The sequence below is a fragment of the Lynx canadensis genome, chromosome A1 (assembly GCF_007474595.2).
Source record: "Lynx canadensis isolate LIC74 chromosome A1, mLynCan4.pri.v2, whole genome shotgun sequence".
In the NCBI taxonomy this organism is placed as follows: Eukaryota; Metazoa; Chordata; class Mammalia; order Carnivora; family Felidae; genus Lynx; species Lynx canadensis.
This window is the reverse complement of record NC_044303.2, coordinates 211,070,393-211,091,812: the sequence shown is the minus strand read 5'-3', so window position 1 is coordinate 211,091,812 and position 21,420 is coordinate 211,070,393. Positions and strand designations below refer to the sequence as shown.

Below are 21,420 nucleotides of genomic sequence, written 5' to 3'. Positions count from 1 at the left end.
CCTTTAAAACTGGTAACTGTCTTTAAAATACACACTCCATTTTGTGGGATTGGTTATTTTCTGGGGAGAGGGAACAGGGAGGTGAAAGAAATTAGGTGATTAACTCCTGGTAACTGGAGCCCTAACTGATTAGTCACTGTGGCACAGATCCCATGGACAGAGATGCCAGTATCTGTATATAATTCTGTTTGAATTTTCTGAACATATGTGTATCTTCCATTAATAGTCTTCCCTGACTATAAGGATACTGTTTAGTCTAGGAGCGTCCAACGATTCACAACTGCTGCTGATCCATATTCAATTTTTAATGTGCTTTAAAGGGAGTAACAGTTACATTTTAAATTTACCCTTATTCAGGTGAGATTAAAAAAATAATAAAAGCTGCATAAAGAAGCATGCAAACACTACTTAGAGCATTGGTAGAAGCTACACTCAACATTTATTAAACCTATTTACTTGGAAGTTTGATATGGATTTAACGTAACCTTTCGATAATTTGAACTTTATTCATTCTCGGTCTAAAACTATAATGGTTTCAAAAGATGCACAATATGAAAAGAACATCCTACATACAGAATAATCCCCTTATACAACCTTGTAAATCAGGCAAAAGAGAAAATGAAGGTTTTTTTTTAGATTAGAGAGAGGCTGAGAAGAAAAAAAAAGCCATTGGAAGTCACATTCTTAGTAAGAGGTAGAACCGGGGCTAAAAAAATCAGGTCTTCTCCAAGTTTCTGCTTAGCATCTACTGAAAGGCCTCATGCACCAATAAATACGTAAAATTTATTTAAGCTTTACATTTAAATAGAATACAATGTAATTAAAAGTCTACTAGCAAAGGATGGGAGAGGCGTGGGGGATGAGTAGAAAAAGAAGATCAACTTTATAAATTTAAATCCCGAATGGTAAGAACAGACAATTTTAAAGTAATTTTTCCTCCACACTATTTAAAAAAAGAAAAAAAAAAAAGGAAGAAAATACCTTGGAACTGGGGTAGCAGTTGCGTGGAATCCTGTAATGTTGCTGTTCTCGGTAGGGCTTGAGTTTGCGGCTGCATGCTTACACCGGTTGTATATTGTCTAAATCAATGAACACATGGTTTAAAAATGAAAATCAGAAGGTTACAGAGTTATGGGATACTGGGGGGTATCAACCTATCCACCAGTGACCTTCCTGGTTATGTTTTTTAATGATCAAATTCACAAAGATTTAAATACAAAAAGTTAAGCATGACCTTATATAGTTTAGCTGTTTTAAGAACTAACATATCTCAAACATGCTGTATGATTACAATTGCCTTTCAAATTGCAAAACTCAGTTTCACCTCTTACCGTACTAACATCCAGAGGCAGTATGAAGACGATAAGAAAGCAGAGATACCAAGCTAGCAGTGTTCCAATAATTACAAGTCTATGCTGTTTCTTAAAGTCTCCATATCGATGAAGTAGGAATAATGCCAGAAAAAAGACAAAAACAATCTCGAGTCCCAAAGCTGCACCACTCATTATTGAATGTTCACTCTGACTAACCAAAAGTCATTCATGAGCAGGTCTGGATCATATCTGTAAAGTGGAAAAGAAAAAAAAGGTAGCATTAACATAAACAACCACTTGGAAATTTCCTAAATATTTGTTTATTGACGTGTTAATAAATTCTTTGGAAAACTGTCAGGCTTTACATTGAACTACAAATAGAAGGAAAAAGGGTATGCCTGGGTGTGTCAGTCGGTTGAGTGTCCCACTTCGGCTCAGGTCATGATCTCACAGTTCGTGAGGTCAAGCCTGGAATCAGGTTCGCTGCTGTCAGCACAGAGCCTGCTTTGGATCCTGTCCCACCACCACCTTTCCTCCCCTACTCCACCCCCACTTGCAGTCTCTCTCTCTCTCTCTCTCAAAAATAAATAAAACATCAAAAAAAAGAAATAGAAGGAAAAGGATAATTCCCACTCTCAAATACATATCTAATTTTTGAAAACAGATCTTAAAATCTTGACATAAATTGTATCTTCAGGAAAAAAGTTATCTTAATGAAAATTATACTACTTCTAAAAATATTGCAAAATAAGAATACTGAACGTGAACTGTTTCAAAAGTATCATTTGGAGTTTGTTCCTTACAGTTATAAGCCCCAACAGAAGTTTTATACAAATACACAATTGACTAGATCCTAAGTAATCAGACGTTTCATAAAATAAAGTTTTCCACAGTCCATTACTTAAAATGTTCCAAAAGAGGGAAAAACAGCAAGAAAAAGACCATTTGAAAACATTTCCTTTGTTTGAAATAGTTTGTTTTTTTGTGTGTGCTAATCTTGTCTTAACAATTTTAATGACTTGAAATTCTTACTTATTTACTGCTTCACAAAACACAGTACTTGATACTTAAACAACTTAGGTTTGAGCACTGTGGGTCCACTTACACATGGATTTTTTTTTTTTTTGATAAATACAGTACTTTAAATATATGTCCTCTTCTTTATGACTTTCTTAATAACATTTTCTTTTCTGCAGCTTAGTTTATTATGAGTATATAATATGCATACAATATATGTTGAATCATTATGTCATACACCTGAAACTAATATAATGCTGTATGCTAATTATCTTCAATAAAAAATACTCACACTATAAAATAAACATCAAGTTCATCCAGTAAAACACACACATAGACATACACACAAAATATCTATTAATCGGCTGTTTACATTACAGGTAAGGCTTCTAATCAACAGTAGGCTATAAACAGTTAAGTTTCCAGGGAGTCAAAACTTATACGCAGATTTTCGACTGTACAGGGTTTGGCACCCCTGACCCTTGCAAATGTATACTTACCACTTTTCCATTTACCTATATAAATCTTATTTTCTTTAAAGAAAGTTACCTATTTTATATGCAGAAAAATTTACCAATGATTATTGACTAAAATCATACACTTGAGAATTGGTTTTTAATTTTTAAATTTTATTTAAATCCAAGGTAGTTAACATATAGTGTAATAATGATTTCAGGAGTAGAATTTAATGATTCATCGCTTATACAAAACACCCAGTGTTCATCCCAGCAAGTGTCCTCTTTAAAGCCTATCACCCATTTAGCCCATCCCCCCACCCAAAACCCCTCCAGCAACCCTCAGTTTGTTCTCTGTATTTAAAAGTGTCTTATGGTTTGCCTCTCTCTCTTATCTTATTTTTTCCTTCCCTTCCCCTATGTTCATCTGTTTTGTTTCTTAAATTCCACATATGAGAGAAAAATCATATGATATTTATCTTTGTCTGACTCACTTATTTCACTTAGCATAATACACTTTAGTTCTATCCACATTGTTGCAAATGGCAAGATTTCATTCTTTCTGATTGCTAAGTAATATTCCAGAGTGTGTGTGTGTGTGTGTGTGTGTGTGTGTGTGTGTGTGTATCACATCTTCTTTATCCCAAAACCAGCAGAAGAAGGGACATAATAAAGATTAGAGCAGAAACCAAGGATATCAAAATTTAAAAAAAAGAAAGAAAAAAAACACAGCAGAACAGATCAACGAAACCGCGAGCTGGTTCTTTGAAAGAATTAACAAAATTGATACACCCCTAGCCAGTTTGATCAAAAAGGATAGGATCCAGATAAAATCACAAATGAAAGAGGAGAGATCACAACCAACACGATAGAAATACAAACAACAATATGAGATTATGAACAATTATATGCCAACATATTGGTCAATCTGGAAGAAATTCCCAGAAATACATAAACTACCAAAACTGAAACAGGAAGAAATAGGAAATTTGAATAGACCCATAACCAGTAAAGAAATTGAATCAGTAATCAAAAATCTCAAAAGAGTCCAGGGCCAAATGGCTTTCCACGGGAATTCTACCAAACATTTAAAGAAAAGTTAACACCTATTCTTTTGAAGCTGTTCCAAAAAAAATAGAAATGGAAAGAAAACTTCCAAACTCATTCTATGAGGCCAGCATCACCCTGATTCCAAAACCAGACAAAGACCCCACTAAAAAGGAGAATACAGACCAAATTCCCTGATGGAACATGGATGCAAAAATTATCAACAAGGTACTAGCAAACTGAATCCAACAATACGTTAAAAGAATTATTCACCATGATTAAGTGCGATTTATTCCTGGATGTAGGGCTGGTTCAATACTGGCAAATCAATCAACATGATACATCACATTAATAAAAGAAAGGATAAGAACCACATGATCCTCTCAGTAGATGCAGAAAAAGCATTTGACAAAATACAACATCCTTTCTTGATAAAAACTCTCAAGAAAGTAGGGATAGAAGGATCATACCTTAAGATCATAAAGGCCACCTATGAAAGACCCACAGCTAATATCATCCTCAATGGGGAAAAACAGAGCTTTCTGCCTAAGGTCAAGAACACAACAGGGATGTCCACTCTCACCCATTGTTCAACATATGTTGGAAGTTCTAGCCTCAGCAATCAGACAACTAAAAGAAATAAAATGCATTCAAATCGGCAAGGAAGAAGTCAAACTTTTAATCTTCCCAGATGACATGACACTCTATGTGGAAAACCCAAGAGTCCACCAAAAAACTGCTAGAACGGATATGTGAATTCACAGGATATGAAAGTCACAGGATATGAAAATCAACATACAGAAATCTGTGGCATTTCTATATACCAATAAAGCAGCAGCAGAAATAGAAATCAAGGACTCGGTCCCATTTATAATTGCACCGAAAACCATAAAGTACCCAGGAACAAACTTAACCAAAGAGGTTAAAAAATCTATAGAAAGTTGGGGCGCCTGGGTGGCTCAGTCAGTTAAGCGTCCGACTTCGGCTCAGGTCATGATCTCGTAGCTCGTGAGTTCAAGCCCTGCGTCGGGCTCTGTGCTGACGGCTCAGAGCCTGGAGCCTGTTTCAGATTCTGTGTCTCCCTCTCTCTCTCTGATCCTCACCTGTTCATGCTCTGTCTCTCTCTCAAAAAAAAATAAACGTTAAAAAAAAAATAAGAAAATAGAAAGCTTATGAAAGAAACTGAAGAAGACACAAAGAAATAAAAAACATTCCATGCTCATGGAAAAACATTCCATGCTCATGGATTGGAAGAACAAATATTGTTAAAATGCTGATACTACCTGAAGCAATCTACACATTCAATGCAATCCCTATCAAAATAACACCAGCATTCTTCACAGAGCTAGAACAAACAATTCTGAAATTTGTATGGAACCAGAAAAGACCCCAAATAGCCAAAATAATGTTAAAAAAGAAAACCAAAGTTGGAGACATGACAATTCCAGACTTCAAGTTATATTACAAACCTGTAATCATCAACACTTGAAAATATTCTTAATTATAAATGCTGATAATACAGACACCAGCAAATGGTTTATTTTTTTCTCTCTCTATGCTTTTAAAATAATTTACCTTTACTAACTAAATGCAGCATGTTTGGTTCACCTTTGCAAAATCAATTTTAGGCATTTTTGTTGGGTCCATGGACTAACTACACTATTCCAAGTAATAAATATCTTAATAGTGAATCAAGATTGTGATACAAAGGGGCGTCTGTGGCTACATCAGTTGGGTGTCTGACTTCGGCTCAGGTCATGATCTCAGGGTCCATGAGTTGGAGCTCCGCATCTGACTCTGTGCTGACAGCTTGGAGCCTAGAGCCTGCTTCAGATTCTGTGTGTGTGTCTCTCTCTCTCTGACCCTTCCTTTGTGTATTTCAACTAAACATTCCTTTGTGTATTTCAACCAGTATTTTCATATTTTTTAAATATTTCAAATTGACCCTCTTTCATCACTCTATCACCATATCCTGCAATATCTTTCTTCAAAGCACTTATCCACCTGATATAATGTATATTTATATTTATTTTCTCCCTGTAGCCCTTTTCCTCCATCCCCACCTCCCAGACTTTATGAGAGCAGAGACTTGACTATTCAGTACTATATCCCATGTCTCTAATATAGTATTCAGCATACAGTAGACATTCAAAGAGTATTTGTTGAATGAATGAATAAGTGAATAAAAACATTACATTTCAGTATATACATAATTTTTATTAATGCTGACTATAAAGGCAACATAAAACTCTTGTTATGTTCTTCAAAACCGATTTTACAAATACTTATCACAACTCAAAGACTTACTACATCTCTGCCACTACTAACTACTACTCAAAATTTCAAATTTCATTTTCTATGAGAAAAACTTATACCATCACAATAAGAGTAGGTCAAATCTTATTTGTAATTCAAGAATAGATTAAATGGATAACTCCATGCAGAATGTGCTGATGAAAGCCATTACCATCTTCAAGATCCAGCTTTTAAACAAACATAACTCAATGTGAATTTAAATGTAACATAGTTACTATCTGAAAATCCCTTTATGGTTTGACTGAGATATTTACTTTCCTGAAATTGTCCAGTCCAAGGAATATGGTAGTCATAGAAAAAAGACTGAATATCAGAGATTACCAAGGAAATGCTAAAGTATGGCAGAAGCAAATGATAGATTATTGAAGTATAAGAAATGATATTAAGATTATCTAGTAACATTTGAAAATTACCATAACATTAATGGAAAAACTCAATTCACACATTTTACATTTATTATAATATGCATGAAAAACACTTAAGACATTGGGGCGCCAGGGGGGCTCAGTCGGTTAAGCGACCAACTTCAGCTCAGGTCATGATCTCACAGTTTGTGGGTTCGAGGTCCACCTGGGGCTCTGTGCTGACAGCTCCGAGCCTGGAGCCTGCTTCGGATTCTGTGTCTCCCTCCCTCTCTCTGCCCCTCTCCTGCTTGTACTCTCTCTCTCAAAAATAAATAGACATTAAAAAAATTTTTTTAAGGAAAACACTAAGACAAAAATGAATTATAAAATTGTTGGCACAGGCAAACAACAAAATCAGTTATAAACTTACCACAAGCTACTAATATTTTTTTACAGTAGCTGTCAATTTTTCAGTCTGATTCGATTGCACTTTAAAAATCTTATAGATGAATAAAGAGAACTATGGATCCCTTATTCTAGTAATAAAGAAACGGTTTGGTTCGATCTCTTCCATTCTCAGTGTATTAGTCTCCTATTCCTGCTATAAACAATTCCTATAAACTCAGAGGCTTAAAACAACACCCTTATATCATAGTTTCTGTGGGTCAGATGTCCAGGCACAAGTTGGCTCAACTGAATTCTCAAGATCAAAAGCAAGGTGTCAGCAGGTCTGTGTTCCTCTCTGGAGACTCTGGGGGAAGAATGTACTTCTAAGTTCATCCAGGCTATTGACATAATTCAGTTTGTTATAGTTTTAGAGCTGAGATCGCCATTTCCTTGTTGGCCGTCAGCTGGCATTTACCCTTAGCTCCAGAGGTCTCTTTCAGTCTTTGCATGTGGCCCTGTGTACCTCAGAGACAGCAATGGTTTGTCAAATCCTCTCAGGAATCTTGGACTTTCTCTTCCACTCTCGGGGGGAGAAAACTCTGCTTTCAAGGGCTTATCTGATCTCACTGGGACAATGTGGATAATCTAGTCATATTTACTGGTTCCAAGGATTAAGGCATACATATCCTTTAGGGTCTATTATTCTGTTTACCACACCGTCCATTCTGTTCAACCTGAACTCCTGTTGTCTTGTTATGGCACAAGGTTAGGCCTAAGGGCCCCATTAAACTGGAGATGAAAATTGGGGTTTCCCTAATCTTAGGTGAGAAAATAATAGTTTCAAAGTCCATAACTTTGACCTGTACCTAAATTCAAGTGAGGAATTATTTTTTTCAGTCTAGAATGACAGCACTTTTCAAGGTTCTTTACGAATCCCTATATCCTGTTTTGGTTATTTCAGCTCAATAATTTTGTGTTCAAAGCTAGAGGCACACCTTATTCCCCATCTGATCTAGTTATCTGTATGTTCAATTAATAAAGTAACTGTCAATTAAAATCTAATAAAAATATAGATTAGACAACTCAGGTTTGGTTTAGTAAAAAAAACTCATAACCAAGGAGTACAGCAATTCGGCGATATGTATCAGATACCTTTAGAAAGGTACATATCCTTTGTCCTAGCAATCCCTCTTCAAATAACCTAAAGAAAACCCAAAATGTGAACAAAAATTGATCTACGATATTATCTTTCATGGCAGCATTATTTAAACATGAAAACATAGCAACAACTTAAATGTTTGTACTAAATAGTCTAGGAAGTCTCAAAAGCGTCCACCAGTCTCATCGCTGTCCACTGACCTTTTGAAAAAAGCAGCCAAGGGTTTCATAAATCACTAATCCTGCAAACCTGTCCATACTGATGGGAGCAGGGATCTGTGCATGAGTCAAGGACTACAGAACAGCAACACTCCACTACAGGCTGCGATTCAAAGAAGCCACCAGATTCCCCAGTCTGGAAGAAAGGTGAGATCCACAGGGGCACTTTAGAGATGGCAAAGGGACAGGGGTGGGGTCCGAGGAAGTGCACATAAGAAACACACGGACAAATATACATCAAAATGCTAACAGTGGCTGTCCTAAAATGATAAAGACATGATTTCTATTTTCTTCTTTGTGCTTTTGTGTTATGTGTTTTTAATTTCAAATAAAGTATTATTTTGTAATTTTAACGTTAAAAATCAGTGTAGTAATATGGAAGGTAAAACACACAGCAAATAGAAAATGAAAAATTCTGCTGTGGTGCTGGGTGTCTAAAGTTACAGCTATTTTAAAATACAAATGTTTTATTGTACTGTGATAAACCTGGGTTCCAAATCCCAACTCAATTTAATAATTGCATAACTTTATACAATTTAAGCTATTAAGTGAGGATAAATAATCACCTCATGCAGGTTGCTATGAAGATCAAAGGAGATACAAAAGTGAAACACCAAATAGGAGTTCGAGGCCCAGAATAGATCCTCAATAAATGCTATTTGCTAATCTCCACCTCCTTTATATCATGTGCTTCTAGAAGATAACCAGTTGCTTCAACAATCTCAAAGCATAACTTTATACCATATAGTCTCCTCCCCCACCAAAATATGGATACCAAATGCTTTTTGCTTCTCATTCTCTGTGGTTACCACAGCCTGAGTCCACCCTCATTCCTATAAAACAAAAAATGATTTTTGCTCCAAGAAATTGCTCCCCTTGCCTCTCTTGACTAATTGGGATTACCTCCATAGGTCTACAAAGTAGCCCAAACACCCCTTCACCTGTCTGTTGTGAAGGGACAGAACCATGTCAAGGCGTGTAAGACATGGCAATGTCATGTAGAAAGACAATGCCATTCTCCTAGGAACATGATCAAAGTGGAGGTAGATAAAAATGGATCATCTGCTGACCTGCAACCATGTACAGCTGTGCAAAAATATACTCCAAGGACAAAAGAGGAAATGTGCCTTCACCCACAAAAGTGGTCCTTCTAGTAGCATTCTTCAAATATTAAAATAACATGTTTAGGCTAAATGACAAAAATGAGTGAAGAATATGCAAAAATTTGGAGGCAAATCAAAATTCAGTTCCATGTGATTAGAAATTGAACAGGAGATTTAAAGCTGTCACAGGGTGGCATGAACACCAACAGCAGCAAAAGTAGATTTTACTCAAAATCAAAACGCCAATTCATTCAATCAAATTTTAGTACTTGAAATCCAGACATAGTCTCCCTTTCAAAATACCAGTTCTAAAGTCTTAAACATTTAAAATCCATGTCAGTCTTTGAACAAGTATCAAGATCTCATACAATCCCTTTCAAATGCCTTTCATAATTAGCTTGTTATTGTTACTGACTCGGGGTGCTGTTTCCCAAGTACTTTATGGCTGATAGGTTTTTTAGGCTAAATTTAAGTGGAAAATTTACAGGTTAAGAAAATTTTGGAATTTGAAGCATCCTAAATATTTTCAAAAAGAAAGAGAAAGAAAAGGAAAAGAGAAGAAGGGAAGATGGCAGGAAAGATTTGTGGTAGCAACTGAACACAAATATTTTGTCCAAACCTAAGGTTCCAAAACTGAATGAAAGATTTCTAGCTAGAACCTAGTGATTCATCAGGCTCAGATTGTGTAAATTTAAATGTGTCTTTATTCAGATATGTAAAATAATAAAAACTAGGAGGCAACTCAACATCTTAATAATGAAAAATTGAAAGTATCAGAACTAGATGGAGTGATCAAAGTCAACAATTCTCTACCACCAATAAAAAATTAAATCTTTGAAATATAACCATTATTCCATGTTTAAAGATTTCAGGGAGATGTACAGGGAGAATTCAGTTTAGGATATACCACAAGAGAATGTGGCTCCTCCTCTAAAAATAAAAACAGTTGTAATATTTTTTGAAGTCATTTTCAAAAAATGAGCTGAGTTGCCAAATCAACCAGGTAAGCTGAATTCCAAAGTGTGACAAGCCCTTCTGAAGAAACAGATACGTACAAAGTGCTTAACTCTTGGTAAGGCACGGGAGAGAGGAGAGAGTGAGTAACCATGTAAGCAGGTAAGAAGAAAACAATTGGAATTGTAATGGATTCTTAAAGATTTCAGGTAAAGAGATTGTAAGACTTATTTTGGTAATTAAAGAATAATCCTTAGAATCCTTTAAAAAAAAAAAAAGTTTATGTAGTTTTGAGAGAAAACATAAACAGGGGAAGAGCAGAGAGAGAGGGGGACCGAGAATCCCAAGCAGGCTCTGGGCTGACAGCAGGGAGCCCCGTGCAAGCTCGAACCCACTAACTGCGACACCATGACCCAAGCCAAAGTCGGAGGCTCAACCAACCGAGCCACCCCGGTGACCCCTTAGAATCCTTCTTACTAAAGTAATTAAAAACAACAACAACAATAGCTAACATTGAGTATGAGTTTACTGGATTCCAAGCATTATGCTAGCACTTAACATACTTTATCAAATTAGACCTCACAACCTCATAAGAAAGGACTATAAATATCCTTATTTACAGAACAGAAAAGGGTACATAGAGTAAGTAGTTTGTCCACATTCCCCGTCAGTGAGTGAGTGGCAAAGCTGGGATTCAAACCTACACATTCTAACTACAACATGGATACTACAGAGTCTCTTTGAATCCAGACATACTTAATGCAATTTAAATTGTTTAAATGCTTTCTTTTGCTCCATTTCATAGTAAACAAGAAACATTCTATTAATTGTTCCTTTACATATATCAAGATAGAATGCTAGAAAAGTCATGTTTAATATAGAATTAACTAAGAATTTTTACCTTCAGGTAAGACTGCTATTACTTAAGACTGTTAATCTACATGAGGAAGGTAGAAAAGAAAACAGAGCAAATCAGAATAGGGAAAGAACCCTTTTGTTCTTGCCCCAATCTGTCCATCACAGAAAACATCAAACTACAGAGATCGAAAGATCTACTTTAAAATTAATGGAGGGAAAAGGATCCTTTTGAAATTTGATGGCAGGTAGAAACTTCTTGCTATGTAATTGTTGTTAGTCTTTTGTTCCCTTAAGCTAAATAACATAAAAAAATTAAAGAAATCTTTAAGATTTCATGCTATGATGGAACTAAGAAAAAAGCACATCACTCTTCTAATTTAAATACAATCTCTTGTCATATTTCATTTTCAAAAAGAACACTAATATATTACTGAACATATATACATATACATATATTTATTTATTTGTTTATATATCTTATTGTCAAGTGTAGTTTCCAGTCCTTTTTGGCCTCTCCTGTGCCTTCATAATATTGACTATCTTGTCCCTTTTACAATAAACACTTTCCCAATTTACAAAGTTACTTTGTATTTTTTTTTTTTTTTTTGAGAGAGTGGGGAATGCACAGAGAGGGGACAGACGGGTGAGAGACAGAGAGAGAGAGACAGAGAGAGAGAGAGACAGAGAGAGAGAGACAGAGAGAGAGAGAGAGAGAGAGAGAGAGACAGAGAGAGACAGAGAGAGACAGAGAGAGAGAATATCTTAAGCAGGCTCCATGCCCAGGGCTGACTGAGCCTGATGCAGGCTGGATCTCAACAACCATGAGGTCATGACCTAAGCCGAAATCAAACCTGAGCCACCCAGGAGCCCCAAAGTCACTTTGTATTCTATCTCAAACTTCCAAACAGTACTAAACACTACTTACTGTAATGTCATTTCCAGAGATAAAACAATTATAATTCATCTATCCTAGATAATGATCTAGTAATTCTAGTTTTAGGAATATAGTCACACCTCTCCACTAAAATGGGGCATGGGGCATGCTGAGCAAGATTAAATAAATAAAATTAATCAGGGAAAAAAAATAATCCATATCAGTAGCAATTACATGCAATTCTTGAAGAGACCAGACAGCAATTATATATGTAGCTGATAATCTCATCTCTTCAATGGACACAATTCCTTATATCAGACACCTGTACCAATTTAAACTTTTATTTACTTAGATAGAAAACAGCCATGATTAGAAGACATGCGGAAAAAAAATGATTCCTATTTCAGCAAGCTAATGTTTTTCTGTTGCCAGGGCAAACTGTTAGTAAGATATCTATTACAGAATTTGAAGACAGATTTTCAAAGTTGAAAGGCTCTTTTTGAAGTCCTATAGAGGACCTCCTGTCCACCAATTCAGATATAAAAAGTATTCTGACAACTAGAAATGTTCCCTAGTTCCTAGGTAAATCCTTGCTAAATCCTACCACTAGAAATTTCTCATCTTTAAATTTAAAATCATCCCATTAGATCTTCCTATCTATACGATCTACTTTATATCTCAAAACTTTGTTTATTCTCATCACGACATATTATTTTCTTGTTTTCTTTCTCCTCCAGAAACATTCCCTCTGTCTTTCTTGAAGGAGACTATAACTTTTCTTGACAAAATTATTTTTTCTAATGAGTTGCCAACTTAAGGTAAAGGATGTAGATTCCAACCCAGGGCAACGCTTTCTCCTTAGCCAAAGTAACATAAAGGTAGCTTTATATAAAAAATCAGAATATTGCATTTAAAAATATTTTCTGTAACATCAGTTTAATGAGTTGTGACAATTCAACCTAGTATCTTCACATAGTTTAAGGCAAAATTAATTTGTGAGCATATCCCTTCTTTAGGCCCATTTCGCTTACTTTCAAGAAAAAACTAAAGGTTTGTGAATACCTTAATTAAGAAGTAGTCACTTTTCAAGCTAAGCACCAAGCCTGAAACAAACACATACCTGGACAAGATAGGTTTTAGGTTTAAATCCAACAAAAAGCGAATCATTTTTTTAATGGTATGCCATACTATTTTTTAAGGTAAGTCATCCAGCATACCAAAGTAATACTCCAGTATTAATTTTTGTGATGACGCGGGCCTGCTTACTTCCGAACTTTATAAATCCTCTCCATTTTTATTAGGGTTGGGATTTGTTCCCCTTCTCTCTTCCAATGTTTTCCAAGGGTCACAGTTATGGTATAGTGTGCACAACAGATTTCGCATGGTCATCCTATCTGGAACATGGCACACTCCCTCCTCTAGCTGCCCCCAAACTCTTCTCCGCCGAGACAGGCTAAAAGCAGCTTGTTTTTAGACGGCGACGCAGCCGGTCTTAAGAGACGAATGGCCCCGCTCGTGGCCCCGAGAGTTGCGCTATAAAGCCCTCTGCAAACATACAGTCACCGTATTCGTTCCCTTGCTAACATTTATGAAATTCGTCAAGGCTGAAAGGCTATGCGCAGCCTTCCCACTGCACACGGGAACCACTGGTCTGCTCACCTGAAATTAAAACACCGCCTCGCCTCTCGTTCGAACAGCGCTTTTGTTTACAAGACGCTTTCACAAGCGTTATCTGACTTGACCCTCACGCCAAGCCTTCGAGATGACCCCCGATATCATTAGTGCCTGTTTTACTGTTGAGGAAAGGATCCTATCCGCAGACCGGTGCTAAGGGTCACCCTCTCCCCGATGAAGGAAGCAGCTTCCCGGCGGAGGGGAGAGCACATGTGACGCCCGCGGCCCCCATCATCTCACCTGGCCAGAGGGCCGGGCTACCACCTCCTCTCCGTGACCGGGAACTTAGTTAGGCCCGTGGCGGCGGGTGCTCGGGGTCTCCGTGGTCCTCTCGATCTCCGCTTGCTCTCGGCCTCAGACCCTCGACCCCACAGTGCCTCACGCTCTCCCCATCGGGCTCACGGTCCGATCTCGCCAGACAGTGTCTGGAAGGACCGGAAAACTCCGCGTCGGCCGCAATCGTCCAGGATCTGGGACCCACTCTCCGAGGCGACGGCGGTGACGATCACTAGAAGGCCCGCAGGCTCCGCCGTAAGGAAAACCCGTCCCCAGTCAAGAGGCTGACATTTCCCAGGCAGCCTGAGCGCCGCCCACTTCCGTTTCCCCGCCTACCCCATGGGTCGCCCAGCCCCCAGCCGCAGGGGGTTGTGGGTATCTCAAAGGCGGGTAAAGTAGCCAGGAAGGAAGTAGCGGAGAGCCTGCTGGACTACAAGTCAGGGCTGAAACTACAGTTCCCAGCAGGCAGCGGGGCTGCAGACGGCCGCGGCGGAGGAGAGCGAGTAGAAGAGCCTTGCGCGCGCGGTGAGGATGGAACGTTGCTAGAGTTCGCGGGTCTTGCTGCTGGGGGTCGGAGCTGCACGCCGCGAGCCGCCGCGTGCCAAAGCGGGAATCCCGGTGGCGGGCAGTTCTGCAATTAATGCACCCATTTAAAACTCCAGAACTTGTGGACGCCATGCACAGGTAAACGGATTGCAAAAGGGGGCAGAGCTTGCATGAACCGTCTTAATTGTTTTAGGCCGCGAAAAATGCTACTTGCTAATATTGTTACTAATGCTGTAGAGTGAATAGTTGCTTAGCCCCTTTGGGAAAGCGTGGATGGCTGGATGCTTTAGTGCGGTGATCAGTGTGCGGTTTTATTTGACTTCCCTTACTGAGCTTTCCTGCTATTTTCAGTCGCTGTATGATTGCTCTCCCTCTTGTCTGTTCCCTCCACTTTAAGACATTCTCAAGGCCTTCTACGTGATCGTAAATCAAAAAGCCTTTTTGATTTGCTTGGTTATTTTCTCTTTCCTACTTGGAAACTCGCCGCCGGCGCTTAAGATATGCAATTTTGTGAGCCACTGTGAAAGTTTTCTGCATTGCATAACTTGCAGTTTCATTTAGGCCTATCTTTTAATTACTCGGGTGTTGTTTTTGAAAGGAACGGGCCGGGGGTGGGGGGCTTTTGTGCATTTCTGCAGGAAACACCTCCAGGAGATTCCTGACCAGGGTAGCAACGTTACTACCAGCTTCACATGGGGATGGGATTCTAGCAAGACTTCTGAACTGCTGTCAGGCATGGGGGTCTCCGCCCTGGAGAAAGAGGAGGTGGACAGTGAGAATATCCCCCAGGAACTGCTCTCAAACCTGGGCCACGCTCAGAGCCCCCCACGAAAACGGCTGAAGAGCAAGGGGAATGACAAGGATTTTGTGATAGTCCGCAGACCTAAACTAAATAGAGACAGCTTTCCAGGTAAGGTAAACTGGCGGTCACATAAGAGGTGGATTGAACTACTTTATTGGTAATCTTTGTTTAGTGATCTTTAGGATGGCACATTTTCAAAATTGCCTACTTCTGAAGTCATTTTCCAAAGAAGTGGGACAAGTCATTTTCACAAATCTGCAGGAATCTTGGTAGATACATATTTTTAGACGCACAATTGACTTTTAACCCATGTGAAATTTTAACCCAGAAGACATACCTACCTCTTAACTTTGAAGTGAATCTGCATGTTCAAAGGCCAGCTCGGTGCTACTGATAAATGGGAACATAAGCAATAATCTTGTAGGATTTTGTTATTGTTGTTTATATTCTGCTCTGTAGCCTTGGTTGAGGGTTTTGGGGTTTTTTGTTATTGTTGTTTTGTTTTTTGGCCATATTTGCTTTAGTGATTTCCAAAGAACTGCTAAAGTGAATGTTAACTAGGTGTAGAGACTTCTCTCCCCAGGTCCCTCCCAAGTGGGATTCTTCTGGTGTTCTGTGTCTACATTACTGCCAGCATTATGTGTTCAGTCACCCAGCCAAAAACCTGAGGGTCAGTCCCATTCTGCCATCCTCCAGCATCCAGCCAATCATTGAATCTTTCCCTCTTGTCTCCAGGATGTTTTTCAAGCTCTCATTATCTCTTGCCTGAATATTGGAATGGCTCATAATTCCAGGCTTATCCTCTGCAGATCCATCCCCAGAGCTAGAGCAGACTGACTGAAATGTAGAACTCACCATATCATTTCTGGCTTTGATAGCTCCCCGTCTCCAGGCTTTTCAAACAGATCAGTGTGTGCCTCCCAGAGTGGATCAGAGCCCCAAGAGTACAGAAGGCCATAGGGTAAAGGTAGTGCAATAATACTGTTTCTTGCTAGAAGGTATTTAAAACATTAAGCCAGCACATTTTTGCTGAGCACATACTATGTGCTAGGCGTTGTTCTAGGTGTTAGGGATTGTTAGGGATTCGGCAACAAACAATGTAAACATTCCTGACCTCAAGAAGCTTCTGTTGGAGAGAGAGGATGCAACAGACATAATAAATGTGGTATGTAGAATGTTAGAAAGTAATAAATGCCATGGCCAAAAACAAACATAGAACAAGTTGAGAGGGATTGGAAGTCCTGGGGTGGGAATATGGATTGCAGTTTTAAACACGGTATTGAAGGGAAGCTTCACTGAGACATGAGCTTTTTAAGTAAAGGCATTAAGTGTGAGGAATGTGCCACGCAAATATCTTGGAGAAACGGGTTCCAAGCAGAGGGCATAGTCAGTGCAAAGACCTTGGGGCAGAAGCATGTCATGTTTGCTCAAGGAAGAAGGAAGACATGTGTGGAATGAGCTAAGGGTTGAGTAGTGGGAGATAAGGCTAGATCTGGTATTGAGCAGAGTTGTGATGTGACCTTTTAAAAGGACACATTGATGGGATTAAACTGTAGGGGGTCAAGGGTAGAAATTTAGAGATTTGTTAAGAGGTATGGGGGTAGTAATAAGTGTCACGTTCTGGATAGATTCTGACGTTAGAGTTGACAGAATTAGGCCATTGAGGTAGTCTGTAGAAGAGGTGATCAGAGGCTGAACAGGAATTGGGTGGGTGATAGCAGAGAAGAAGAGACAGATTAAAGAAATATTGAAGATGAAGTCTTACAGAGCCGGGGTAAATAAGTATATTCCTTAGTCCTCCCATTTGACTATTTTTGAAAAAGGGTTGGTTGTTTGCTTTGCTTTAAAAAATCTGTTGTTTTGGGGTTTTGACCCTTTCGTTAGGAATGAGAACCTACAGGTTATCGTCTGGAAATCTACATCAGGGGAGGGGGTGAATTAATTAGAAAGGCAATAAAAGATTGTGATCAAGTCAGACAGATCTGGCTTTGCATCCTAATTCTGCTATTTACCAACCTTGGGAAGTTATTTGAGTTCTCTTTGCCTTCATTTCTTTGTGAAATAGAATAATAATACCCACTTCATAGGTCGCTGTGAGGATTAAGGGAAAGAGTGCCCACAAAGCTCTTAGCATGTTGTGTGCACATAATACACAATAAGTAAATCCAGTTAATTTGGTCAACAAAATTTCTGACACTCATTTGGGAAGCTACTTCACTTTTTCTTTTGTCCTTAGTCCTGTTAGCCTGACCTTGTTAGTATAGAATTTTTTCTTTCAGAATTTAATGCTTCTGTTATTTTTAGCGTCTGGAGTGTAGCACTAGCAATTTGGTGTTTGACCAACCAGATGTGGTGACAGACACCACATTTCTGCTAAGATGAGCATATTTTGATTAACTTGTCCAGGGCCAGTTGCTTTTAAACATTCAGTGTGATTCCTGTATGTCCTTCCGCATTCATACACAGAGATAGAGATGTATAAATAAAAAAGTCATTGTTAAGCAAGGCACTGTGGAAACAAGAGAGATTAAGGGATGGTTGCTGGCTTGTAGGACATTGCAAGTCAAGTTGAGGAGAAAGACAACACACCCTCAGAGAAGCTCACGGCAGAAGATGGCGACCAAAACACTAGCATCCAATGAGTAGTCTAGGTAGTAAGTGCAATTGGAGGCCAGAGGAAGGGAACCCCTTGGGCCAAATTGAACCAGGTACAGCTTCCCAGGTGCAGAAGGACTTCCAGGGTGATTCCCAGCGGATGTGGACAGTCTTCCTCCTTCCACTCAGCGAAAGTGGAGGCTCTGAGGAGAGGGAAAGATCTGGAAATGGTCCAGTCAATAAGTCTACATTGTTAAAACTGACCTCAAATATATATGCCTGAAGCAAGAAGAGAAAAAACAATGTTTTATTTTTATGTTTGTTACTACCTAAGAGAGAGGCAGGAAGGAAAAGTAATAATCTACATCCTATGTGTGTGGAATTGCACACAATATAGACTGGCTAATTGGTATGGAGTGTGGAGAGGTGGATTCCCTGATGCAGGATGAGAGACAGCTGGGTAGAGGATTCCCAGTGGGCCTCCAGTGTCTGTCTGTCTGTCTCTGTCTCTCTCTCTCTCTCTCTCTCTGTCTCTCTCTCTCTCTCTGGATCATCATTCCAGGGAGTTTTGTGTGCAGTTGTCAAGACAGGTGGCTAATGGCTCTGCCAGGATTAGGGCAGAATAAGCCACACCTGCTTTATGTAGCAATCTGGTGACAGTGGCCCTTGGCTGGGAGTTTTTCCTGGTTCCTCCCTCAGCAGTCTCCCTGCAGGCCCCCAGCCAGACTCATACACATCTGGCAACTAAATCCTCCTCATCTTTTTATTTTGGAAGATAAAAACTGTGTGGCAAACGCTGTATCAGGACAGGTCTGTTTTGCCCTCGGGGTGAGTGTATGGAAGGAATTGGAAGTAAGTGGCCCAGTAGTGGGGTCAGTAACAAGCCCAAACAGGACAACTTCATTTTATTCATGTCATTAAATGCCTGTCTTGGTCCCTTTTCTCCCTACCCTCCGCCCCAGTGAAAACAGTGAAACACAGTGAAAACACCGTTGAACTAATTTGTTGATTAGCTTTCCCAGGGCTGTTAAACTGCTTGACATTCCAGAGCCTGCAGTGGTTCTCAGACTGGAGACTCTAAAGTTTAGTGTCTGCTGATATCCCCAAAGGAACTTGTTCAAAGTGCAAAATTCCTGAGATTCGGATCCAAGAAGTCCTGCCTTGAGCCCGGGAATCTGCTTTTTAATGCTCACAGGCAAACATTTTTCCTCCAATTTTTTTTTTTTTTAAACCAGTAATAAATATATTTTACATTGCAATGCTGGGTGTGTGCCTGAAACAGAAATCTCACAAAACTATAATTCCCCTTGCTAAGATACTTACTATTGTGTTCCATTCCATTCTTTCAAAACAAGGCTGCTTCAACTGAATTGATTTCATGACTCACCAATGAATCTCAGCCCCCGGCTCCCAAAACTCAGCTCTGCAAGAGCCTTTATGGGGCCCTATGAGGCATCTCTTTGCCCTGCAGCTTCCTTTCATTTATTCATGCAGCCGGTAATTAATTCTGAGCATTCTAGAGGTTACTAATACAGCAGTGAACGTAACAGGCAAAAGACCTCCTCTCAGACCTCCTAGAGAGTGTATATACTTTACCTTATTCTCCAAATCCTAATTTCCATGGTTTCTCCACTCTCCCCACATTTCAGAGTTGAGCAAGTTTCTTACAGAAATAGAGGGTTCTGGGGCTGAGGGGATCATTTGGGACCCTGCTTTTGTTTTACTGTGTTTTGCTTGGCAGAATGTTTGTGGTTTTTCAGAAAGGAAGCATAGATTGTTAATACTTAAAACAAGCTAACACAAGCAAATGTGAAGTGAGCCCCCACCCTTAAATATAAGAAACGGGAGGTGTGAGTGCTGGCTTATCCTTCAAGTATAATTTGTTTATCCATGCTGAAGGAGAGGAGCAGTTTTGAGAGTCAAGAGTTTATGATTAAGATTTAGAATTTTAATTTGAATCTGAGTGTGGGTGATGTTCCAAGAAATAAATATTGCAAGGAAGTTGAGTAACCTATAGGGGTGCCTGGGTGGCTCAGTGGGTTAAGCGTCCGACATCGGCTAAGGTCATGATCTGACGGTCTGTGAGTTCGAGCCCCGCGTCAGGCTCTGTGCTCAGAGCCTGGAGCCTGCTTCGGATTCTGTGTCTCCCCCTCTCTCTGCCCCTCTCCTGCTCATGCTCTGTCTCTCTGTCTCAAAGATAAATGAACACATTAAAAAAAAAAAGATGAGTAACCTATACTGCAAAGATTTCATACATAGAAAATTCTTCAATAAGCCGCTCTCCCCAGAGGAGTTTGAGGCATGGGCAGTGGCGAAGTTATAGACGTGGACAGCTGGGTTTGCACGTGAAGGGTAAGTGGAAATGATGGTGGCTGAGGGTGACGACCAGCAGGTTTGTGAATCTGGCCAGTTTTCACCCCTTCGTGGCTCCAAAGTGTGTTTAACAGCCTTTGTGTAGTTGAAGACTGGCGGCCGTGGGCTTAAATAATTGTTTCCTTTTCTGTGCAGGGCTGGTGTGCAGCCTTCGGGGTGTAGAAGAGGTGAGTGGAGGAAAGTCCTGCTCTGGACTCTCCCATCCGCTCAGGCAAACAGACCAGGCAGCAGAGGAGTCAGGAATCCAGGAAACAGATGGCTGATGTTTGGAGAATTAAGTATGGCAAGTAAAATTAGATTAAGCATATCACAAGCCTGGATACCAGCCGCTGGAGCTGGAAGACAGACTTCTGCCCCATCTGCTTATACAGCAGCCAGTCTCAGGCTTCAGCACCTCTAGCGAGGGGCCCTAAGGTCCGTGTCCTGTGATCAACTGAGGGAGTCCTGGGGACTTGGCTGCCAGCTGGGGCCGTGCGTTTCCTTGGCCTTCGTTCCTTCCCTTTGGGAGTCAGCCTGCTTGATAACTCTTAGCATCTTTGTTTTACTCCCTCTCCCTGGCAGCCCTCCCTCCCTAGTCCTGATTGAGTTCTCTTCGCATTGTAAGTCAGGTTGAATTCTTACCTTCCTCCGTCTTGTAGAGCATCAAGCACTTAGAACAGGGGACAGTGTGGGATGTTAGAGCATCCTGTGGTAGAAAGGACATCATTTGGAGTCAGACCTGGGTTTGAATTCCCACCCTGCCACTTGCTAGTTTTGTGGCCTTGTCGCACTTGTGTGTTCTTCTGCACTCCCCCTACCTCCCATCTCAGACTACTCGTGTACTGACCCGGGTACATTATCTTTTCGTCCTGGGTTTTTGTCTTCAGCCTTCTTGCCTCTGCATAGCAGCGCCGTGCCATTCCTTTGCAGGCACAGGGCCCACACCTGCAGTGCCCTCTGCTACCTGGCCAGCCTTCACATAGCCACCTCTTGGGGCTCTGCACCTGCACCTCAGGGTGTGGGGTTTTGGCATACTCAGAGCAGCCCCAGCTTTGCCTCCTGGCTCTCCTGCCTAACAGCCAATAGCCCCTTGGTGAGGTTATTTAACCCTGCTGAGGCCAGTTTCCTTA

General features: G+C 40.0%; 2 protein-coding genes across 8 annotated transcripts in view; one reads left to right on the top strand and one right to left on the bottom strand.

The window, feature by feature from the left end:
• The window catches only part of LMBRD2 (LMBR1 domain containing 2), a 48,259-nt gene extending 33,934 nt beyond the window's left edge, over nucleotides 1-14,325 (bottom strand). For 6 of the 7 annotated variants that reach the window (XR_003972190.1, XR_003972191.1, XR_003972192.1 and 3 more), the window contains exons 1-3: nucleotides 13,960-14,302; nucleotides 1,332-1,562; nucleotides 982-1,079 (exon numbers count right to left, since the gene is read on the bottom strand). Coding sequence is in view for 4 of the 7 variants with exons in the window: in XM_030331245.1 (XP_030187105.1) it covers nucleotides 982-1,079; nucleotides 1,332-1,505 (272 nt within the window). In the remaining 3 variants the exon portion in view is untranslated. Of the gene's footprint in view, nucleotides 1-981; nucleotides 1,080-1,331; nucleotides 1,563-13,959 lie in introns of all 7 variants that reach the window. The other variant, XM_030331266.2, reaches the window with a different exon arrangement.
• A 152-nt stretch (nucleotides 14,326-14,477) lies between these two features.
• Nucleotides 14,478-21,420, top strand: part of SKP2 (S-phase kinase associated protein 2) — a 32,549-nt gene continuing 25,606 nt past the window's right edge. Inside the window, exons 1-2 of the mRNA XM_030331229.2 lie at nucleotides 14,478-14,679; nucleotides 15,180-15,451. Coding sequence (XP_030187089.1) covers nucleotides 14,636-14,679; nucleotides 15,180-15,451 — 316 coding nt within the window. The 5' untranslated portion in view covers nucleotides 14,478-14,635. The remainder of the gene's footprint in view (nucleotides 14,680-15,179; nucleotides 15,452-21,420) is intronic.